This window comes from Bos indicus x Bos taurus, chromosome 24 (assembly GCF_003369695.1).
Source record: "Bos indicus x Bos taurus breed Angus x Brahman F1 hybrid chromosome 24, Bos_hybrid_MaternalHap_v2.0, whole genome shotgun sequence".
Classification (NCBI taxonomy): domain Eukaryota; kingdom Metazoa; phylum Chordata; class Mammalia; order Artiodactyla; family Bovidae; genus Bos; species Bos indicus x Bos taurus.
The window spans coordinates 38937940-38960193 of NC_040099.1; the positions used below are offsets into that span (position 1 = coordinate 38937940).

General features: G+C 44.4%; 1 protein-coding gene across 3 annotated transcripts in view; it reads right to left on the reverse strand.

Annotated features, from left to right (window-relative positions):
• The window catches only part of AKAIN1 (A-kinase anchor inhibitor 1), a 48891-nt gene that overhangs the window by 20875 nt on the left and 5762 nt on the right, over positions 1-22254 (reverse strand). Inside the window, exon 1 of one of the 3 annotated variants that reach the window (XM_027525984.1) lies at positions 11672-11991. The exons of the other annotated variants lie outside the window; for them this stretch is intronic. Coding sequence (XP_027381785.1) covers positions 11672-11687 — 16 coding nt within the window. The 5' untranslated portion in view covers positions 11688-11991. Of the gene's footprint in view, positions 1-11671; positions 11992-22254 lie in introns of those variants that run through there. 3 annotated transcript variants of the gene reach the window in all.

Sequence of the window (22254 nt, forward strand, 5' to 3'; positions counted from 1 at the left end):
GAAAAAAAAAAAAGGCATAGAGAATGTGAATCAATATCTCAAATCCCAAAATATCAATTTACCCTAAGTAGCAATGAGTTGGTATTGGACAGGGAGGCCTGGCGTGCTGCAATTCATGGGGTTGCAAAGAGTCAGACACGACTGAGTGACTGAACTGAACTGAACAAGTTAAATATGAAAAATATACCAAATATTAAAGTATACCTTTACCAGAAAATCATCATTCAGATTTAATTTTAGAGATGATTAGAATCATTCAGATCAGCAAGACAGCCATCTGCTCTCAAGCACGCAGCTGCGCGCCTCTGAACAGCAACTTACCATGATTCATAACTTATTCATCCCAGGATGCTCTCTGACATCTGCTTTATCATCAGTTCAGTTTGTCATGCATTTCACTTCAAAGTTTCACAACCTCCATCCAGGTGACACAGTGAACCAGTAAGGTAGTCTTCTTGCACAGAAAGAATCAACTGTATAGCTCCCCAAGACTGATGATCCAATCATGAAATCATATACATGCATAAGTGTATAAAACACACATCCTTGGGCTGTCCCTGGTGATCCAGTGGCTAAGAGTCCATGCTCCCAATGCAGGGGGAACCCAGGTTTGACTCCTGGACAAGGAACTAGATCCCACATGCTGTAATTAAGACCTAGTTGGAGAAAGCAATGGCAAGCCACTTCAGTACTCTTGCCTGGAAAATCTCATGGACAGAGGAGCTTGGTAGGCTGCAGTCCATGGGGTCGCTACTAGTCGGACACGACTGAGCAACTTCACTTTCACTTTCACTTTTCACTTTCACACATTGGAGAAGGAAATGGCAACCCACTCCAGTGTTCTTGCCTGGAGAATCCCAGGGATGGTGGAGCCTGGTGGGCTGCCGTCTATGGGGTCGCACAGAGTCGGACATGACCGAAGCGACTTAGCAGTAGCAGCAGCAATGGCCATATAACGGAGAAGGCAATGGCACCCTCCAGTACTTCTGCCTGGAAAATCCCATGGACGGAGGAGCCTGGTAGGCTGCAGTCCATGGGGTTGCTAAGAGTCGGACATGACTGAGCGACTTCCCTTTCACTTTTCACTTTCATGCATTGGAGAAGGAAATGGCAACCCACTCCAGTGTTCTCGCCTGGAGAATCCCAGGGACGGGAGAGCCTGGTGGGCTTCCGTCTATGGGGTCACACAGAGTCGGACACGACTGAGTCGACTTTGCAGCACAGCCATATAAATATATAAGTAAAATATTTTTTAAAAAATACACAATCTTAGTCATTGCCTTTTAAAACAATAATGTCAGTAATGGCTACTGTTCAATCCCCTGTTGGCCACGAACTTCAATTTCACCTTTATCACCACTCTGGAAAACAGATATTCTGACCTTCAGTTAACACGGGAACAAATCACCAAGATAACATGACTTAGCCAGTGCCACTAAGTGTGGGCATGGCAGAGCTGAGCTATTTGCATCCAGGCCGATCGGTCTCCAAACCCAAGCTTCTGCAGCAACTAACTTTGAATAACTGAAATATTCTCATGAGTGGTCTAGAGGAGGAGAGACTATACTTAACCCAGTGCCATTTATTCTCAACCCAAGGAACGTCTTGCATATAGCAATTAGTTAATATAAATGCTTTAGAAATGGTAAGGCCCTGTGTAAACCTGTTAGACCTTTTTGCTCTCCAGGTCATCTTTTGCCAGTTCTGGCTGTCTACTGTTTCACTCTCCATTACTGACAGCTGCCAGGAGAAGATGAAGAATTCAGCAAGTGTGAAAGGATGGAGCCCGTTTCAGGGTGGTTGAAAGAGTACCTCGTGTCCTCTAACTTGGCAGAAGAGATGCTCAGTACACAGAGATTCTCCTCAAAAGAGACTGGTTTTATCTATTTTCTTTTGTCTCTAATTCTAGTGTGCAAATTGTTGCTTGCAATGTATTTTAAAATGACATTGTGTACAGAAATAAGTGCATTTGACATCAAACCTTGGTTCTGAAACCTAAAATTGGTCAGGCATTCTGCACCTTACTTTTACCATCTGTAAAAATGGGAACAATGACAACTTTGCTCTATGCCTCTTAAAAATGACATGTAGAAGACAACTAAATGGCATGAAAAGATAACGGTACATTGTGTAAATAGTCACATCCAGAAATAACAGGCATGTCACGATAACGTTTTTGCTGAAAAAAGTGGGAGATGTAGTTATAGAGGCAATGTCTGAGAAGTTATATATAAAATATCAACAGTTGCTGCTGGGTAATACTGTGATGTTTATTTTCTTTTTGACTATCTGTGCTTATTAAAATTTCTAGAACTATAACAGTAAAAATGTTCAATTGATGAAATACTGTTAAATTTTAAATGATGATGGGGAATTAGAAAATGCAGTAATTATACAAGAAAGACATCCCGGCAGTCAGTAGCTAACTTACCACCTTTAAAGCACTACATGTGATTAAAAAGCAAGACCCAACAATATGCTGTCTGTAAGACACCCACAGTGGATGCAGTGATAAAGGTATTAAAGTAAAGGGATGGACAATAATATACAGATAATTCTCATTATTTACAGTAGTTATATCCTATAAAGTCACTGCAAACAGTGAATTAGCAAATATGGAACTAATGCTCCCAAGGAAAACACAAGGATTAGGTTCCTGCAAGCCTCTTTTCCTCCTCCATAAGACACATCACAACTTTATTATACTTAGGACATTAGACAACACCTCAGCATTACAATGGCACCCCACTCCAGTACTCTTGCCTGGAAAATCCCATGGATGGAGGAGCCTGGTAGGCTGCAGTCCATGGGGTCGCCAAGTGTCAGACACGACTGAGTGACTTCCCTTTCAATTTTCACTTTCATGCATTGGAGAAGGAAATGGCAACCCACTCCAGTGTTCTTGCCCAGAATATCCCAGGGACGGGGGAGCCTGGTGGGCTGCTGTCTATGGCGTGGCACAGAGTCGGACACGACTGAAACGACTTAGTAGCAGCAGCAGCAGCATTACAACTGAGGGCCATCTTAAACAGTGAAATCACATACACACACACACACACAAAGCACAAATTTGTAAAAAACTAAATAGACCACAAAAAGCACATTTGTTTACAGCACAAGAACTGAAACAAAACAGCAAACCACCTCCTTGTTCAACCTCAGCTAGGAATATGTATGTCAAGCAACTCAAATTTTTTTTGCCATTCCATACACGTCTTTGAATGACACAGAAAAAGTGCTGTGAATACTGATTTCATTTGATGTGTTTTACTAATAGCTTTTAGTGAGTAGGAAAACTTATAAATATGGAATCTGTGAATAATGAGAATCAACTGTACCATGCAAGCAGTACTCAAAGGAAAGCTGACGTGACAACATGACTATCAGTCAAAACAGACTTCAGAGTACGAAAAATTACCACAGATAAAGAGGGACACTGCTGCTAAGTCGCTTCAGTCGTGTCCGACTCTGTACGACCCCATAGACAGCAGCCCACCAGGCTTCCCCGTCCCTGGGATTCTCCAGGCAAGAACACTGGAGTAGGTTGCCATTTCCTTCACTACTTAATGATAAAAGAGACAAATCACCAATAAAATGCAACAATCTTAAATGTATATGCACCTAATAAGAGATCAGCAAAATAGATGAAGAAAAAGTGATAAAACAAAAGGGGAAATGGAAAAATCGGGTTTTTTGCTAGAGGCTTCAACATTCTTCTCCTAGTAGTCAGTAGACCAAGTATGCTGACTATCAACTAGAAAAGAGAAAAATGAACATCATCAACCAACCGTATCAAAATGACATTGATAAAGAGCTTCACCCGAAAAGAGCAGATACACAATCTTACCAAGTACACATGATTCATTCACCAAGACAGACAATGCTCTGTCTCAAAATCAACCTTACCTAATTTAAAACAATTGAAGCCACAGAAAACTTATTTTTCTGACCATAACAAAATTAAACTAGAAATAAATAAGAGAACGATATGTAGGTGATCTTCAAATAATTGGAAACTAAACAACACAGATTTCACAAAATTCCAACCAAAATCTCAGCAGATTTTATGTACATATGGGCAAGCTGATTCTAAAATTTATATGGAAAGGCAAAGGAACTACAATAACCAAATCAATTTTAAAAGAGAAAAACAAAGTTGAAGGACTTGCACTCCTTGATTTTAAGACTTACCATATAGCTGTAGTCATCAATATGTGTGGTGTTAGTGGAAAGATAAGATGAATGAAATAAAGAGTCCAAAAATGGGCCCACACAAATATAGTCAAATAAATCTGGACAAGTTACAAAGGTAATTCAATGGAGAAACAGTATCTTTCTGAAAAATGGATTAGAACAGTTGGATATTCATATGCAAAAAAAAAAATAAACTTGACCTATAATTGATACCATATACAAAAATCAACTTTGTTGTAAGTCATGTCCAACTCTTTGCAACGCCATGAACTGCAGCAACACCAGGCTTTCCTGTACTTCACCATCTCCCAGAGTTTGCTCAGATTCATGTACATTGAGTAGGTGATGCCATTCAACCACTTCATCCTTTGTCACCCCCTTCTCCTTCTGCCCTCAATCTTTCCCAGGATCAGGGTCTTTTCCCATGAGTCGGGTCTTCACATCAGGTGGCCAAAGTATTGGCACTTCAGCTTCAGCATCAGCCCTTCCAGTGAATATTCATGATTGATTTCCTTTCAGTTCAGTTCAATGGCTCAGACATGTCCAACTCTTGCGATCCCATGGACTGCAGCTTGCCAGGCTTCCCTGTCCATCACCAACTCCCAGAGCTTGCTCAAATTCATGTTCACTGAGTCATCAGTAATGCCATCCAACCATCTCATCCTCTGTCGTCCCCTTTTACTCCCGCCTTCAATCTTTCCCAGCACCAGGGTCTTTTCTGATGAGTCAGTTCTTCACATCAGGTGGCCAAAGTATCAGAGTGTAGCTCTTGAGCATCAATCCTTCCAATGAATATTCAGGACTGATTTGCTTTAGGATAGACTGGTTTGATCTCCTTGCAGTCCAAGGGACTCTCTAGAGTCTTCTCCAACACCACAGTTTAAAAGCTTTAATTCTTCAGTGCTCAGCTTTCTTTATAGTCCAACTCTCACATCCATACATGACTACTGGAAAAACCATATCCTTGACTAGACGGACTTTTGTTGGCAAAGTAATGTCTCTGCTTTTAAATATGCTGTCTAGGTTGGTCATAGCTTTTGACCAACACTTTTGACCAAGGAGCAAGCATCTTTTAATTTCATGGCTGCAGTCACCATCTGCAGTGATTTTGGAGCCCAAGAAAATAAAGTCTGTCACTGTTTCCATTGTTTCACCATCTGTTTGCCATGAATTGATGGGACCAGATGCCATGATCTTAGTTTTTTGAATGTTGAGTTTTAAGCCAGCTTTTTCACTCTTTCACCTTCATCAAGAGGCTCTTTAGTTCGTCTTCTCTTTCTGCCATAAGGGTGGTGTCATCTGCATATCTGAGCTACTAATATTTCTCCTGGCAATCTTGATTCCAGCCTTTGCTTCATCCAGCCCAGCATTTCGTGTGATGTGCTCTGCATATAAGTTAAATAAGCAGGGTGACAATATACAGCCTTGATGTACTCTTTTTCCAATTTGGAACCAGTCAGTTGTTCCATGTCTGGTTCTAACTGTTGCTTCTTGAGCTGCATACAGATTTCTCAAGAGGCAGGTCAGGTGGTCTGGTATTCCCATCTCTTGAAGAATTTTCCATAGTTTGTTGTGATCCACACAGTCAAAGGCTTTGGCATAGTCAATAAAGCAGAAGTAGATGTTCTTCTGGAACTCTCTTGCTTTTTCGATGATCCAATGGATGTTGGCAATTTGATCTCTGGTTCCTCTGCCTTTTCTAAATCCAGCTTGAACATCTAGAAGTTCATGGTTCATATACTGTTGAAGCCTGGCCTGGAGAATTTTGAGTATTACTTTGCTAGTGTGTGAGATGAGTGCAATTGTGCGGTAGTTTGAGCATTCTTTGGGATTGGAATGAAAACTGACTTTTTCGAGTCCTGTGGCCACTGCTGAGTTTTCCACATTTGCTGGCATATTGAGTGCAGCACTTTCACAGTATCATCTTTTAGGATTTCCTTTAGGATTGATCAACTTATTATGGAGTGAATGTTTGTTCTCCCTCCAAAATTATTATGTTGAAGCCCTAAGCTCCTATGTGATGGTATTAGGAGGTGGGGCCTTGAGGAAACAATTAGGTGTAAACTTCATGTAAATGAAGTGTTGACGGGGGTCATCTAATCCCATGATTCAATCTAAATGTAAAATTATAAAACTTTTAGAAATTCTCCCTGACACTGCTGCTGCTGCTAAGTCACTTCAGTCGTGTCCGACTCTGTGTGACCCCATAGATGGCAGCCCATCAGGCTCCCCCGTCCCTGGGATTCTCCAGGCAAGAACACTGGAGTGGGTTGCCATTTCCTACTCCAATGCATGAAAATGAAAAGTGAAAGGAAAGTCACCCAGCCGTGTCTGACTCTTTGTGACCCCATGGACTGCAGCCCACCAGGCTCCTCCGTCCATGGGATTTTCCAGGCAAGAGTACTGGAGTGGGGTGCCATCGCCTTCTCCAGACACTGGGTTAGGCAAAAAGTTCTAAGACATCATCAAAAGTAAAATCTTTAGAAGAGGCAAACTGATAAATTAGATTGCATCAAAATTAAAAACTTTTGCCCTTAAAAATGGTCCAAGTGTTAAAAGAATAAAAAGTCAAGCCACAACTAGATGAAAAATATTTACAAATCACATATTCAACAACAGATTTGTATCTAGAATAAAGAACTCTGAAAATGCAAGTATAAGAACACAAACATCTCCCCACAAAATGGGCAGAAGATTTGAACAGACACTTCACCAAAAGAAGATACAACTTCAACAAGGACCAGCTGTATACCAAAGAGAGCTCAATACTGTATAATAACCTATATGGGAAAACAGTCTGAAAAAGAGTGGGTAGATATATATATATATATATATATATATATATATATATATATAAAACTTAATCACTGTGCTGCACACTTGAAACTAACACACTGTAAATCAACTCTATCCCCATATAAAGTAAAAATTAACTTACAAAACAAAGATGCACATATGGCAAATAAAATTCTGAAAAAAATTATCAAAATCATTGGCCATTAGGGAAACGCAGAATAAAATGACAATGAATACCATTACATGCCTGTTAGAAAAACAACTGGAATTCATAAACTGCTGATGATAGTACAGAATGGTACAAATTCTGAAGAACATATACCTACTATAAGATCCAGTAGTTCCAAGCCTAGGTATTAATATTTATAGACTCATGAAAACCTATGTTCACACATAACATGTACAGAAATGTTTATCACAATTTTATTCATAATCACCAAAAATTGAAAATAACCTAAATACTCAGGCAAAGGGATAAATACCTTGTGAATCCATCCTTACAATGGAATACGACTCAATAATAAAAAGGAATGAATTCTTGATGTAGGCAAAAATACGGATGAATCTCATTGACATTATACTGAGTAAAAGAAGCCAATCTCAAGGGTTACACACCATATGATTCCATTTATATGATATTCTGGAAAAAGCCAATCTGTAATAGTGGAAAATACATCAGTGGTCACCAGAGGTTAGGGGTAGGAGAAAAGGGCTAATTACAAAAAGAGAAGCAGGAAAAGATTTTTTGATACAACAGAACTGTTCTGTGGTCATTACACCATTCTGCGCATGAGTTATAACTCATAGAATTGTACATCCAAAAAGAGGTCAATTTAACTGAACATAAATTTTTAAAAATAATAAATTAATAAAAGTTAAAAAAAAAAAAAAAACCCTTTATGCCAACAGAAGAGAATGTAAGTTGGCAGACTGTAAACCTTACAGTTAAGACTGCCTGCTATATAATTTATTTATTCATGGATCTGTCAGGAATTGGTAATAGGTTTATGTAAATAAAGAAAAGCTATAACCCCCTTGCAATATATATTTTCTTAAATACTTTTGACAGCTCTCTCTAGAACTATTTTTGCTAAATGTTTTTCAAACTAAACTTAGAAGTCAAGGGAGTGTGTGCATGCAAAGTCACTTTAGTCGTGTCCGACTCTTTGGGACACTATGGACTATAGCCCACCAGGCTCCTCTGTCCTTGGGATTTCCCAGGCAAGAATACTGAAGTGGGTTGCCATTTCCTTCTTCAGGGGATCTTCCCAACCCAAGGATCAAACCTGCATCTCCTTCTTGCAGATGGGTTCTTTACCACTGAGCCACCGGGAAGACCCATGAATGGTATAAGAAGAAGGAAAAGGGTAGAACTGAATTGTCTACCCTATGTAAAGTGAAAAAAACACCCAAAGATCCTGCCCAACTTAAGCTCTGTCCCTTATAATCTGTAGATTAATTGAAAGAAGAGAATGCAAAAATATGGTAAGAGTGAATCATAACTAGAGTTATATGAACTTCATTCCACTGTATTCTTGGACTTAAATTGGCTTCATGAATCTGTCACTTTTCACCTTGCCTTTAAGGTAAGCAGAGAGGCAGCAGGACAATTCAAAGACAGGCCACTGTGTGCAGGCAAGGCCAGAACTAGACCTCAGGCTTCTTGTCTCCCTTTGCTAAAATCCAGAAGAGCTACAATGGGTTTTGAAGGACACAGTGCCCACTGACCCAATGAACAGCCCATTGTTAGTTTGTTATTGTTTTCATCTTGAATTATCTAACACTTTTTAAAATAAATGTTGGTATAATCATAGCACTTGTTTCTGTTCCCTCCCTTCAGGAGTGTCAGGTTGGCTTGGAGAAAGCGGTGGGGGAGTGTTTCCCTTGACTTAGTACAAAACATCTGGAGCTCCAGATTAAAGAGATTTAGAAGAGCGATAGTCCTAGAAATGGGACGGTGATGCTGAAAATTTAGCAGGGTTAAAAAAAAATAATTCATTGTTCTGATTTTCTTTCAGAATAATGTTACAACGATCAGTAGACGAGCAGGTAATTGACATAATATTTTTAGCACCCTGTCCTTATTGCCCCAAAATGCTTATGACTTTTCAAGAGAAATTCAAAATTGCAGAAATGACCCAAAAAGTGTTTCCCTATGGGTTTCTGTACATATCCTATTCAGGTCAATTTATGCCATCTCTGAGGGTTATAAAGAGATTGCACTAATTCAAAACTTGGGGAGAAATGGAAAAATAAAGCCCTATCTACATTGTGGGCTGCTTAAGCCAAGTCAGTCCACTCCAGAAATTACCCACCACTCATTTCACAACCTTTCACCCACAATCACACCTTAGGAGAATCCCTGTTCAATCCCTATTTTGGGAAGATCCACTGGAGAAGGAAATACCAACCCACTCCACTATTCTTGCCTGGGAAATCCCCTGCATAGAGGAGCCTGGCAGGCTACAGTCCATGGGGTTGCAAAAGAGTCAGACATGACATAGTGACTAAACAACAAAGTTAACATCACCCAACAATCCTAACTCAACAACACCTGTCCATCTCCCACCTTTGAAGTGTAAGAACACTTCCGTTTTGCTATGTCTGACCTTGGACCAAAAGGCAGCTACCTCTGAAAATGGTATAGCATTTTGTCAGGAAGATAGGCCCTGAGGTATGGGGTGGGGGCGGGGAGGAAGAGAATCTGGAGTCAGAAAACTCCAACTGAGGTTGACAAGATTATCTGGAACCACGACTATTCCAGGAGAAGGTAAGCTAGAGATGACACTGCTTACCTCAGAGCGTAATTTGAAGATCAAATGAGATAAAGACCTGAAAATGCTTTATAAAGTGTTAGTCACTCAGTCATGTAGCCAGCCAGGCTCCTCTGTCTACATGATTTTTCCAGGCAAGAATAAAGAAGTGGGTAGCCATTGCCTCCTCCAGGGGATCTTCCCCACCCAGGAATGGAACTGGCATCTCCTGTGTCTCATGCACTGCAAGCAGATTACTTACCTGCTGAGCCATGGGGGAAGCCCCATAGAACATGCGCTCTACTACTGAGCTACACCCCCACTTATAAAGCATTAGGTAGCCTGGTAGGCTGCAGTTCATGGGGTCGCAAAGAGTCAGACACGACTGAGCAACTTCACTTTGACTTTTCACTCTCATGCACTGGAGAAGGAAGTGGCAACCCACTCCAGTGTTCTTGCCTGGAGAATCCCAGCGACGGGGGAGCCTGGTGGGCTGCGGTCTATGGGGTCACACAGAGTTGGACACGACTGAAGTGACTTAGCAGCAGCAGCAGCAGCTTATAAACGCAACAAGGAGCTGCTGTTTCCCAATTTTCCAGACCCTGGGTTGGTTGAATGTTCTTCGCTGAACAGAACCTGACCCGCCTTGAGTTACTTGGGACAGACAGCAGAAGGGCTCTGGGGCTTTTCTCGGAGTCACTGCCTGCAGAACTGACAGACACTCACTCCTGCCTCCTCAGCTGGTTGCGGGGAGGTGGGTGGGGGCGGGGTGAGGCTTCCTTTTCTCCTGTTTTTATTTGAATTTTTTGAAGACCAGGCTCAACTCTTAACCTTAGGAAAAAAAAAAAAAGAAATGCATTTTACCTTTCCTCCCTAGCTAGCTGAGGTCCACAGCCACAGCGAATGCAAACCAACCTTTCAAGTTAAAGAATCACAACAAAGTTAAAGACTTTCAGGCCTCTCTCTTTTCCTTTCTCCTTCCCGCCGACCCGCCCCCACCCCGCCCCCCGCCAAGCGGTCTTCAGTGATACTACTATCAGAGCCTGTCATTTAAGAGAGGGGGTGAGGGGAAAAGACGGAAGGTCGGTCCCGGAGAGAGAGCTTCCTACATTAACAACGGTCAGTTTCCCTGCCACTCCCTAACTCGACTGACCTCAGCCGAAACACTCGCCCAAGTCCTTCCTGCGGCGGGAGGGAGGCCGGGGCGGTGACTCAAATACACCGGCCCGCCGGTCAACCGCAGGCAAACCTGACTCTTGGCCAACTTGTAGCCACAGACAGCAGCAAAAGCACAGAAGTCCTTCACCGCTAGCTCCAAAAACACACTGCAACCGCCGGCGGCGCCGCAGTGGCAGCCTCGGTACCAGGTCCAATTCTTTAAGGAGTACGCGTCCCTCCTCCGCTCTCCGTCCCACTCCCCGGGCGGCACACACTTCTCTCCTTCAGGAAGTCCCTGGTCCCACTCCCCGGGCGGCACACACTTCTCTCCTTCATGAGGTCCCTGGTCCCTCTGCCACTTCTACGGAGGGGGAAGCGGCCCTGAAGAAGGTTCCCACCGAAGTAGCCCGAAGCCCACTACTCCGTGCCCCATCCCTCCGCCCTCCCGCTCAGATAGGGGCGCGTGCTGCTGGCCAAGGTCCCCGTTCTCAAGATGCCGGAGTCCGACGGGACACGGAGGCGCAGGCGGGAAGCAGTGATGGGGCAGGACCGAGCCTGTCCTCTTAGAGGACAGATGGGGCGGGTTTAGGGGAAGAGGGACACTCTCTCTCCCGCGGCCCCCCACCCCCACCCCGCCACCGCCCGCTCACAGACAGTAACTCCAAAACGCCTAGGTGCCCCGTAAGATAAAGGCCTTTTCTCTCTATCGCCTCTCTTCTCTCCCTTGCTCCCCTTCGGACACCTGGTGGAAAAGCAAGGTGCCAGTGTACCTGGAGCGAACACCATGATTTCCTCCAGCCGCCGCGCCCCAAGGTAAGGAGAGACAGACGGGCAGGCGGAAGGTGAGGGGCAGGCCACGGCTTGGGGGCCGGTGCACGGCGCGCTGGGCGCGGGTCGGGCGGTCAGCACCTCGGACAGCTCTGGCCGCGCGGTCCCGGCCCCGCGCGCTCCACCTCCACAATGCACCGCTCTGCCCGGCGCCGCGACGCGAGGAGCGGAGGCTGCTGCTCGGTCCAGCTGTCATGCCCGCGCCAGCGCGGCGCACCCGCTGCCTGGGGAGCAGCACCACTTCCACCGAGAGGGACCGACGGATGAGGAAGAGAGAAAAGGTAAAGGCCCGGCTTCCCGGCAGGGGGCAGCTAATTGCTTCTAATTACCTGCTGTCTCTCGCCCCCCCGTGGATGTTGGACTGGCATTTAGGATGAGTTTGCCCTTTAAAAAAAAAATTTTTTTTAACTCAAAAAGCTTTACTCTAGAGGCTGACTCGAGTTCTCCGAGTTGGGTTGGCTCAACAGAAGGGTGGGACCCCTCTGTTTAGTTAAGGGGTCCTTGGAGTCCATGACTCCTCTCTCAACATAAGGTCAGAAAGGATGCTGGAGGGAAGAACAAGTTGAGGATGGAGCATGTGAGGAGGGCGCCACATCAGGCCCCCTGCTCCCAGGCTGCTCTGAAAGCTCCGAGCTTGGACACCCTCAAGGTCATCGTGTGAGAGATAGCAGGGCTGTCCAGAGCAGAGGAAAGAGGCATAGGTGAGGCAGGTCTCCTCCACCAACACACACACACACAACCCCTGTGAAAGGTGGGGCAAAGAGAGTTCCCTTCAGGTGTGAGAAGAGCCCTGAGACCAATCAAGAAACATCAGTGCTTTCCCTGCCTTTATCCAAATGAACACCCACCCAGGTGTACACCCTGTTCTATTCTGAAGTTACCCAGACGTGGCCACCACCGTGCTCACTTCAAGCTTCTAATACACTGTTATTTTAAAACATTTTCTCCTTCTGCCAAGAACTGCTTGTGTGGTGTGGACAGCCCACACTAGATATTACCCAGCTTGAAACAAATCCATCTGGGTTACAACCCCCGAGCTAGGGTGACATAAGGATCCTCTACACTCAAAGCAAACATCAGTGGCTTTGGGTTTTAGCCTGTTTTTGAAGCTGAGTGGAGTTTTCCAAGAACAAAAGGTGATCCGGGTCATCACTGGTGTTTCACTGGGGTTTCTTTACTTGTACCTCTCCCTGGAAAATGTAGCTTTTCTGAAAACACCAGAATTTCTTACTAATTTGGTTGGTGGCCATAAGCTCTACACTCTTTTGGCAAATAGCAAGCATTCAAATGGCCTTACTGGCACTAGTTTTGTTCAAAGCCATCTGATAGATTGCAAATGCAAATAGTTTTACAGCTCTTGGACTACAGTTTGCATGGAGGCATATGGGCAGTCTGAGCAGAAAACAATCAGTACTGCTCTTAGCACCTGGCTCAACACAGCCTTGAACAGATGGGGCTTGCCTCAGCAGCAACAAGACGCAAGTCATCTGATGGGCAGGATGAAGGGTGTGTATATTCAGGATGTCGTCTTCCCACTTCTTGGGTTACACCAGAAATGGGAAACCAATGATGCGTCACTCTCTCTGCTTTATTACTGACAGAAGTGCAAGACACTATTTGAAATACTCTTTAAACAACTGAAAGACCTCATTTAACATGCTCAAAAGATCTCTCATAAGCTTAAATTTTAATGAGTTTATTCCCTTAGTGCATAAACAATTTACTCTTTATTAAGTTCAAGAAAAAGCAATGGAGTGTAGGAAGATAAAAAAGGCTTGGGAATCAGTCCAACTCAAATAGAATATCTTCACTATTTACTAGCTGTGTGACCTCAGATAAGTGACTTAACTGTATTATCTGCAATAGAAGGATTATGGTATCTTGAATGTTTGTTGTGAAGATTAAATGTGATAATGGATTAATGGATTTATTAAGAGCACTGGTGGTTTAGTCACTAAGTCGTGTCCAACGACCCCAGGACTGTAGCCTGCCAGGCTCCTCTGTCCATGGGATTTTTCAGGCAAGAATACTGGAGTGGGTTGCTATTTCTGTCTCCAGGAAAAAATAATGGAGTGTAGGAAAAGAAAAAGGCTTGGTAATCAGTCCGCCTCAAGTATTAAACACATTCCAGGAAATTTCTGGGAGTGGAGGACACCCTGAAAGTGAAAGTGAAAGTCGCTCAGTTGTGTCTGACTCTTTTCGACCCCATGGACTATACAGTCCATGGAATTCTCCAGGCAAGAATACTGGAGTGGGTAGCCTTTCCCTTCTCCAGGGGATCTTTCCAACCCAGGGATCAAACCGGGGTCTCCTGCATTGCAGGTGGATTCTTTACCAGCTGAGCTATGAGGGGGAACACCCTACAGGAATGAAAACTAAATATGTTAGATATTCTCCTAACCTGTAATTCTCCAACCTGACTGTGCACGTGAATCCCATGGAGATCTTGTCAAAATGCAGATGATGACTCATGAGACTGCAGGTGGGCCTGAGATCTGCATTTCTAACAAGCTCCCTAGTGATGTCCTTGCTGTAGGTGCTGCTGGTCCGTGGGCTACATTTTGAGTAGCAAGATGTTGATGTATTAGCATTTAAAAAGAAATTACTTTTAGCACATCTTTTAAAATATTTAGAAACACACCCTTCATCCTGCCCATCAGCTGACTTGCCTCTTGTTGATGCTGAGGCAGGCCTCATCTGTTCAAGCCCATGTCCCTTTTCAGTCAGTCCCAATCCACCTCTGCATGTCCCCAAGTCCCTGATCTGCTTTCTGTCACTATAGCTTTTCCAGCTTTTTCTAGAATTTCACATCAATGAATTCCTACAGTGCGTGCTCTGTGGTGTCTGGTTTCCGTTGCTCCATACATTGTTGAAATTTACCAACGTTGTACCTCTATCTGCCACAATTTGTGTAGCTCAATAGCATTGATGGACTTCGAGGATGTTTTAGTTTCTGGCTATGATGAATAAAGTTATTGTCAATGTTCTGCATAAGTCTGGGTGTGGATCATGTGCCCAGTCACTCTGTTCTCTGATAATCACCTAGGAGTAAAATGCATGGGTCTTAGGGTAAGTAACAGCTTAATGCTATAAGAAACTATCAAATTGTTTTCCAGGGTGGTTGTAACACTTTACATTCCCACCAGAGTTCTAGTTGCTCCTTGTCTTATATCTCATCAACACCTAGCACTGTCAGTCCTTTTACTTTTCTGCCTTCTACAGGGTATGTAATGATACCTCACTATGGTTTGAATGTACAGCTGAGAATGCACTAGCCAATGGGATCCAAGTGGTAAAAAAATTAAGCCATGGGGAACTCTCTAAGGAGGAGAATAAGAGGTTGTTCTGGATTAGGAGTTGTGAGGTTGAAAGATGAGCTTCACAAGAGCAAAGTAAGAAAGCTGCCAGGACTGGAGATAGGCTTTCTTGGTTTAAGGTGGAGACCTGAAGGACAGCAAGGTCTCGAGAGCACCTCTGTAAGTGACTGCAGAACAATCCCCAGGGAGGAAGTTAAAGAACTCAGAGACTGAAGTGAGCGATGCAGAGGTCACTCTGGAAGGCTAGTGGACAAAGATGAGGAGATAATGGGCCTCACGGCTTGGCTTCCATCAGCGGATGTTGGGCAGGGGCATGGATAGTTAGAACTACTGAGAAGTTGCCAGATACATCTAAGGAGAAGACAGTTACAAGGTCTTTGAATAAGCCAATAATGCATAACTAGCATGGTAACAGGCTTCTCTGGGGTGGCTCACAAGGTAAAGAATTCACCTGCAATACTTCCTTGGCGGCTCAGACAGTAAGGAATGTGCCTGCTATGTAGGAGACCTGCGTTCTATCCCTGGGTAGGGAAGATCCCCTGGAGAAGGAAATGGCAACCCACTCCAGTATTCTTGCCTGGAGAATTCCATGGACAAAGGAGCCTGGCAGGCTACAGTCCATGGGGTTGCAAAGAGTGGAACATGACTGAATGACTAACACTTTCACTTTCTTTCGTGGTAATTGATTTTTACACCACTTTAAGTAACAATAGTAGACCTTAGGCTAGATCTTACTGCTTTAGAGAGAGACTGACCTGAGTTCAGAAAATAAACAATCATTTTCCTAGCATCTGAATGTTAAAATAAGTGCTTGAAATGCAGAGCAGGGGCTAAAGTCTTGAAAGCCGAGGCTTTCAGTCAATTGCCAGAGCAGAGGGGAAAGGTTTTGGGTCCCAGCCTCAAGGTTAAGCTTGTAACATAAAGAGAGTCGGAATGAAAAACAGGAAAAAAGCATAGCCAGTTTTGCATTTGTTTTATTTTGTTTGAAAACTCATTCAAACCCGAAAGGAAATATTTTGCATTTATTTTGCTTGAAATCTCCTTTGGGGCTTGGAGGCAAGGTTTTTGTTTTTGTATTTGTTTTTTTTTAACAAGGTTAGATAAGAAACTATAGATTTAGAAAGATCTCCAAACAAAGGGACTGTATCTCATCCTGCCCCCAGCCCCGGTCAATCCATGGAGAGGCAGGGCCCGTCAGCTACAAATTGGCCCTTGCCACGTGTGCTTGCCATCCACCTCTACAAGGATTACATCATGTGCTGCCACAGTTGCTGACCTTCAACACTCATGGAAGGAGTTGAGGGTAGAGAACAGAAATGAGGAATCTGTGCTCAGGGGAAAAACTGGCATGACAGGTCTTCAGATGTTCTCAGGAGCTGGTTTTATGAGCCCATTCTTGTATCTCCTCATATCTAGAAAAGCACTAAAATCCTTCATGGTGACGACTGTTCCTCGTAACTAGCAAAGGCTTCATGAGACGTCACGAGAAACTTTTTGGAAAAATACTTGCTTGATTGCACATATTCCCCTCTACCAAAATTACATCTATACTGACCTTCCCCCCCTGCCCCTCTGGAGCAATTTCTCAGAGCTATCTGAGGTTGTTGTCCAGGATGCAGTCTTCATATTACCCCAAATAAAACTTAACTCTCATGTTGTGCATTTTTTTTCAGCCAGCAGGCCTCAAGGGGAAATGACTTGAGAACCCAGATGAACTTGGAAAAATCCCAAGAACTTCATCTGACTTCCAAGGGTTCATAGCTCAGAAAGTTCTCCAGCCTCTTGAAAATTTCCAGGCTGAGGCTAGAGGGATAATGTACAGATGGCAAAGTGAACAGTCAGGCACTTGAGCTTCAGGGTCACCTTCTAGGCCCCTTCCAGCCCTAGAGAACACCCACACACACAGAAGGGCTTGGACACATAGGGACAGGTCTCAGGCTCCATCTCAAGATGGGTCCTCAGGTCAGAATAAGGAAGGCTCCAGAGGGGCCAGACGCCATGCAGAGACATGGGCATCTAAGACGATGGACCAGGCATCAAGTCTCAAAAGTAAAGGACAGACAAAGTCATGCCTAGGCAGAGTGCTTGCTCAGTCGCTCAGTCATGTCAGATTTGCAGCCCTTTGGACTCTAGCCCACCAGGCTCCTCTGTCCATGGGAGAATACTGGAGTGGGTTGCCACTTCCTTCTCCAGGGGATCTTCCCAAACCAGGGATCAAACCTGCATCTCCTGTGTCTCCTGCATTGAAGGAGGGTTCTTCACCTACTGAGCCATCAGGGAAGCAACACCAAAGGCAGAGCAGGTACCTGCAAACTGGACACCCTCCCCACCCCGTCCCCTTGAGTTTAGACACAGCCTCAGAAGAAACGTGCACAGTGGAGATCCTGTATTAGCTATTTAAAATCCAGAACTTTACCCAGAAATTTCTGAGTAATCAATCATTTTGACTGGGCCTGCCTAGAAGTAACTAGATTAAGTTTTCTACTATCAGACAAAATGATAAAAAGATTGGCTCTCAGTTATTAAAAAAAAAAAAACCAAAAACCTTTGTTCCCCATCTGAGGTCTGTGACTCTCTACCACCCGCACTAAGTGCTTTTTTTCAGTGCTTGTTTAGGACTTGCACACAGCAGTTCTGGCCAACTGAGATGCTCATCCTTCCATCCCAATCCAAGTTTAGGTATCACTCCTGGAGAGGTTTATCCTGTCTAACTAATCTTGGTATGTGTAACCACCAACTACTACACACACACACACACACACACACACAAATATACACACCGTTTATTTTCTAATAGGATCCTAGATTCATTTTTGTTATCGCCCCTTCCCCAACTTGGTATTTCATAGTTATTTGATGTGGTTAAGACTCCATGCTTCTACTGCAGGGGGCATGAGTTCAATCCCTGGTCAGGGAGATTCCACATGCCATGCAGTGTGGTCAAAAAGAAAAAGAAAAACAAACAAACAAACATGGAAAAGTAAAGTTTAATGGACAAATACCCACAGACATCCGAGCCTCTGTCCACGGAAAAGCATTCGTTTGACCCTGGTCTGATATCTGAGATTTTAAATGAACAGCCACTTCAACACAGAGGGAAGATATACACACTGCCAGTATCTTCACATATATTTACATCTGAACAAAATAACATCGTAGCTCACTTAATCTGTATGTACCCCACACATATGCATATACATACATAATGTGTGTATTATATGACCAAAACTGCCCTGCCATGCAGACACTTGGAGTTCATACTTACACTTTTCATAAACCTTGGAAAGGATGGTGTCCATTCCCATAAATCCTGCTCTTTCTCTGTCTCTGTCTCCCACCTTCCTTGTCTCCCTCTCTGTGTGTGCATGCCTGCACACTCGGTCACGTCCGACTCTTTGTGACCCCATGGACTGTAGTCCGCCAGGCTCCTCTGTCCATCAGATTTCCTAGCCAAGAATACTGAAGTGGGTTGCTATTTCCTCCTCCAGAGGATCTTCCTGACCCAGGGATCAAACCTGCATCTCCTGTGTCTCCTGCTTGAAGGAGGGTTCTTTACCACTGAGCCACCAGGGAAGCCCCTCGCTCCCGCTCTGCTGCACCCTTATTTCTCCCTACAAGAAGTAACTTTTTTGAGTGGTAAGTCGAGGAGAGAACCTGATACTTGCTGACTGACCCTGCTTCCTCCCTTGGCCTCCAGGGAGCCGGGAGCCTGCAGAAAGTCTGTGTCTTCCTCTGTTCCCCATGTGATCACACCCTGAGGGACGATGCAGGAAGACCTGCAATGTTCCGCACTCCTGTGACTCTGGTGGGTGCAATGACCTCATCTGGGAATTCAGTATCACAGAGCCCATTGGCCTGCTCCTCTAATCCACATTTTCCAGCATCAGACTGACCAGTAATAACACAATGTTTCAATCTATCCCGGCCCGACTCCTTGGCCTCATCTGCTAATGGGTTCGAAACTCCCCTCAGCAAGAAGTTCATCAGAACCCCTCCAAAGCCAGTGTCTCAGAGCACAAATCTGGGCTCAGGTGATCTGTAAGAACCCTTCCAACTCCACAATGAAGCCTAGGACTTACACGCCTGCCTGTCAGCTGGAGGCAGCTGAGATGGAGACAGAACATCATAGACTCGTAGATTCTAGAAGCGGAAGGAAAATAGGATCATCTGTTCACAGCTTTTCTGTGAGAAAACCAAAGCTCAGAGAGAGAGGCTCACATGGTTCCAACAGAACCAGGACTGTGACCCAGGCCCCCTGACTCCCACCCAGTCCAGTGAGACCTGCATCTCAGGAAAACCTGAGTATCAATCCCACTCTTTCCTGCAGAAGAAACAAAACAAAACAGAGTGAGTGTCTTCCAGAATGTTTTTCTCCTAACAATCCCTACTTTCCCCACATGTTTATGCTGACTCATGGCATAGCAAAAAAACAAGTGGAAGATAACGTCCCTCTTAAGTACTTCTCTCTCTGTGGTTTTGGTCCATCAAAGAAAAACCTGTGATTTCCTGTGATCACCTGGGTAACTGAAGACATGCCAGCCGATGATTCATGATCATCAACCTCGAAAGCACCTGTGACGTCGTTTCCTTGGTTGGTGATTTTTTCACTCTTCTACCTGCTCTAAACCACAGACAGACACCTCCTGCACACACAGCTGGTCCTTCCTCCTTGTCAGGGGCACTTAAGACCTCAGGCCACAGCGTCCTCTCCTCCCTTGTCTACCTGGACAAACCCAGCTGTACAGGAGCCCAGATCCTCCTCCTTCCTTCCAGTTACAGCCGGTCCATACCCTTTGACCCACCTCTGGCCACTCATTCCACCTGCCCAGGTGAAATGCTACCATCCGTCTTCTCTGCCGTCTCCTGTGTGCTCTGCTGGTCCCTCTCACCTGGATCATGCCCAGCAACATTTCAGCTCAAATCTCTTCCAACAAAAACAGAAAGCGTTCTCTCTCAAGGCCACTCCTACCTCCACTGTGACCACATTCAGGGCCAGACCAGATTGCTCAGTGGACTGAGTACTCAGGTACCCTCTCCCACGTGTAAAGTCAACATTAAAACAACGAATAGAAGGCCCAACAGAACTGTGAGCTGTTGGCAATGACTTCTTTAGTTCATTGTTTCAAATTGTCAAGTACTAAATTCTTGCATATTTGTTTTGCTTTGAGCTTTGCCTTCAGCACACACTCAATCTGCTAAATGGGTGATCCAGAATTTTTGCCCGTTCTCTTATATTCACAACCAAACTAATTAGATTTTCTATACCTTGCTGTCTTCATTTCCTTATCTCTCCTCTCTCCATTGCATCAATCTGGCTTCTGCCCTAATCACTCCACCGCGAGGCCTATTGCCGAGGTCTTCCCTGATTTCCGAGCTTCTCACGGGTATCTCTCAGTCCTCATTTTAACTCCAGCTCTCAGAAGACTTTGACTTGATCAATCTCTCCCTTTCCTTTTGGAACCACTCTTTTTTTCTTGGCTTTGTGATTCTGTGATTTTCCTTCCTTCTCTGACTCCTCCCTCATCTCTGAGCCTTTAAAAGTTAGGGAATCTAAGTTCCTAAGGAACCTAAGCTCCTCCTGGATCCTCTTCTGTTTTTACTTTACACGCTTTCTCTAGGGAACCCCATCCAGTTCTATGGTTTTATTTATCACAAATTTTTAGAACTCTACAATTGATCATTCAAAACAGAGAATTTTTAAGAGTAAAGGAGGGGTACTACTAGCAATTAAGCCCAGACTGTTCAGGGCCAACTTGGATACATGGTCACCCTATCTCTAGGCCAGTGAGTCCCAAATGCATTGCCCCAATGAAGACCTCTCCTCTAAGCTCCAGACTTATAGAGCGACTTGCCTACTCACTATATGCACTTGGATTCATTAATTCTCACTTTTAACAAACACTGAGATTTTTATAGGTCGAGCACAGTCCTTGATGCTATGACAGGGAACCAAGAAGACAAGGCTTCTCTCCTCATTACACTTACATTCTCATTGGAGAGGGAGGAACAAAAGCACAAACATATAGAAACAGGTATTTTTCACCAGGATGAATGTTGCTATGGAGAAAAATTAACTGGGAGAAGGGAATAGGGAGCGAGTATTGGGAAGAAGTTGGGAATTTTAAATAGTAGTGATCAGGTAAGCCCTTACTGAGCACAGAGCCAGATGACCTAACCCAGTCTCCCCTGCAGTCAGGGGTGACAAGGTGACTGATTTGGGGTCAAAGGAATGAGTGCCAAGGATGAGCATCACTTCCGGTCTGTCCTCTGTTCTCTCCCCCATCAGCTAGACGTCAGCGCACATGGGGATGGAAGAAGAGCTGCTCTGAGCCTGGGTCCCTGGAAAGAAGGCTCACAACTTCTTTGCACTGACTGGACTTTACATTCAGATCAGATCAGATCAGTCGCTCAGTCGTGTCCGACTCTTCGCGACCCCATGAATCGCAGCACGCCAGGCCTCGCTGTCCATCACCAACTCCCAGAGTTCACTGAGACTCACGTCCATTGAGTCAGTGATGCCATCCAGCCATCTCATCCTCTGTCGTCCCCTTCTCCTCCTGCCCCCAATCCCTCCCAGCATCAGAGTCTTTTCCAATGAGTCAACTCTTCGCCTGAGGTGGCCAAAGTATTGGAGTTTCAGCTTTAGCATCATTCCTTCCAAAGAAATCCCAGGGCTGATCTCCTTCAGAATGGACTGGTTGGATCTCCTTGCAGTCCAAGGGACTCTCAACAGTCTTCTCCAATATCACAGTTCAAAAGCATCAATTCTTCGGCACTCAGCCTTCTTCACAGTCCAACTCTCACATCCATACATGACCACAGGAAAAACCATAGCCTTGACTAGACGAACCTTTGTTGGCAAAGTAATGTCTCTGCTTTTAAATATGCTATCTAGGTTGGTCATAACTTTCCTTCCAAGGAGTAAGCATCTTTTAATTTCATGGCTGCAGTCACCATCTGCAGTGATAAACATCTATTTGGTTAAGCCACTAAAATTTTTGGAATTTACCCAGCAGCTAGGTCAACTAACACAACAGTGATGCCATTAGCCCAGTTAGAGATTCGGCAACAGAAGCTGATGCAGAGATAAGGATTTCAACTTAGATTTAGTTTGATCCTTTTGACACACGAAGCAGTTAAGAATAGTGGTCCAGAGGTGAGAAGAGAGCTGGAGGCAAAGATCTGGAAGTTTTGGAATACAAAGAAGT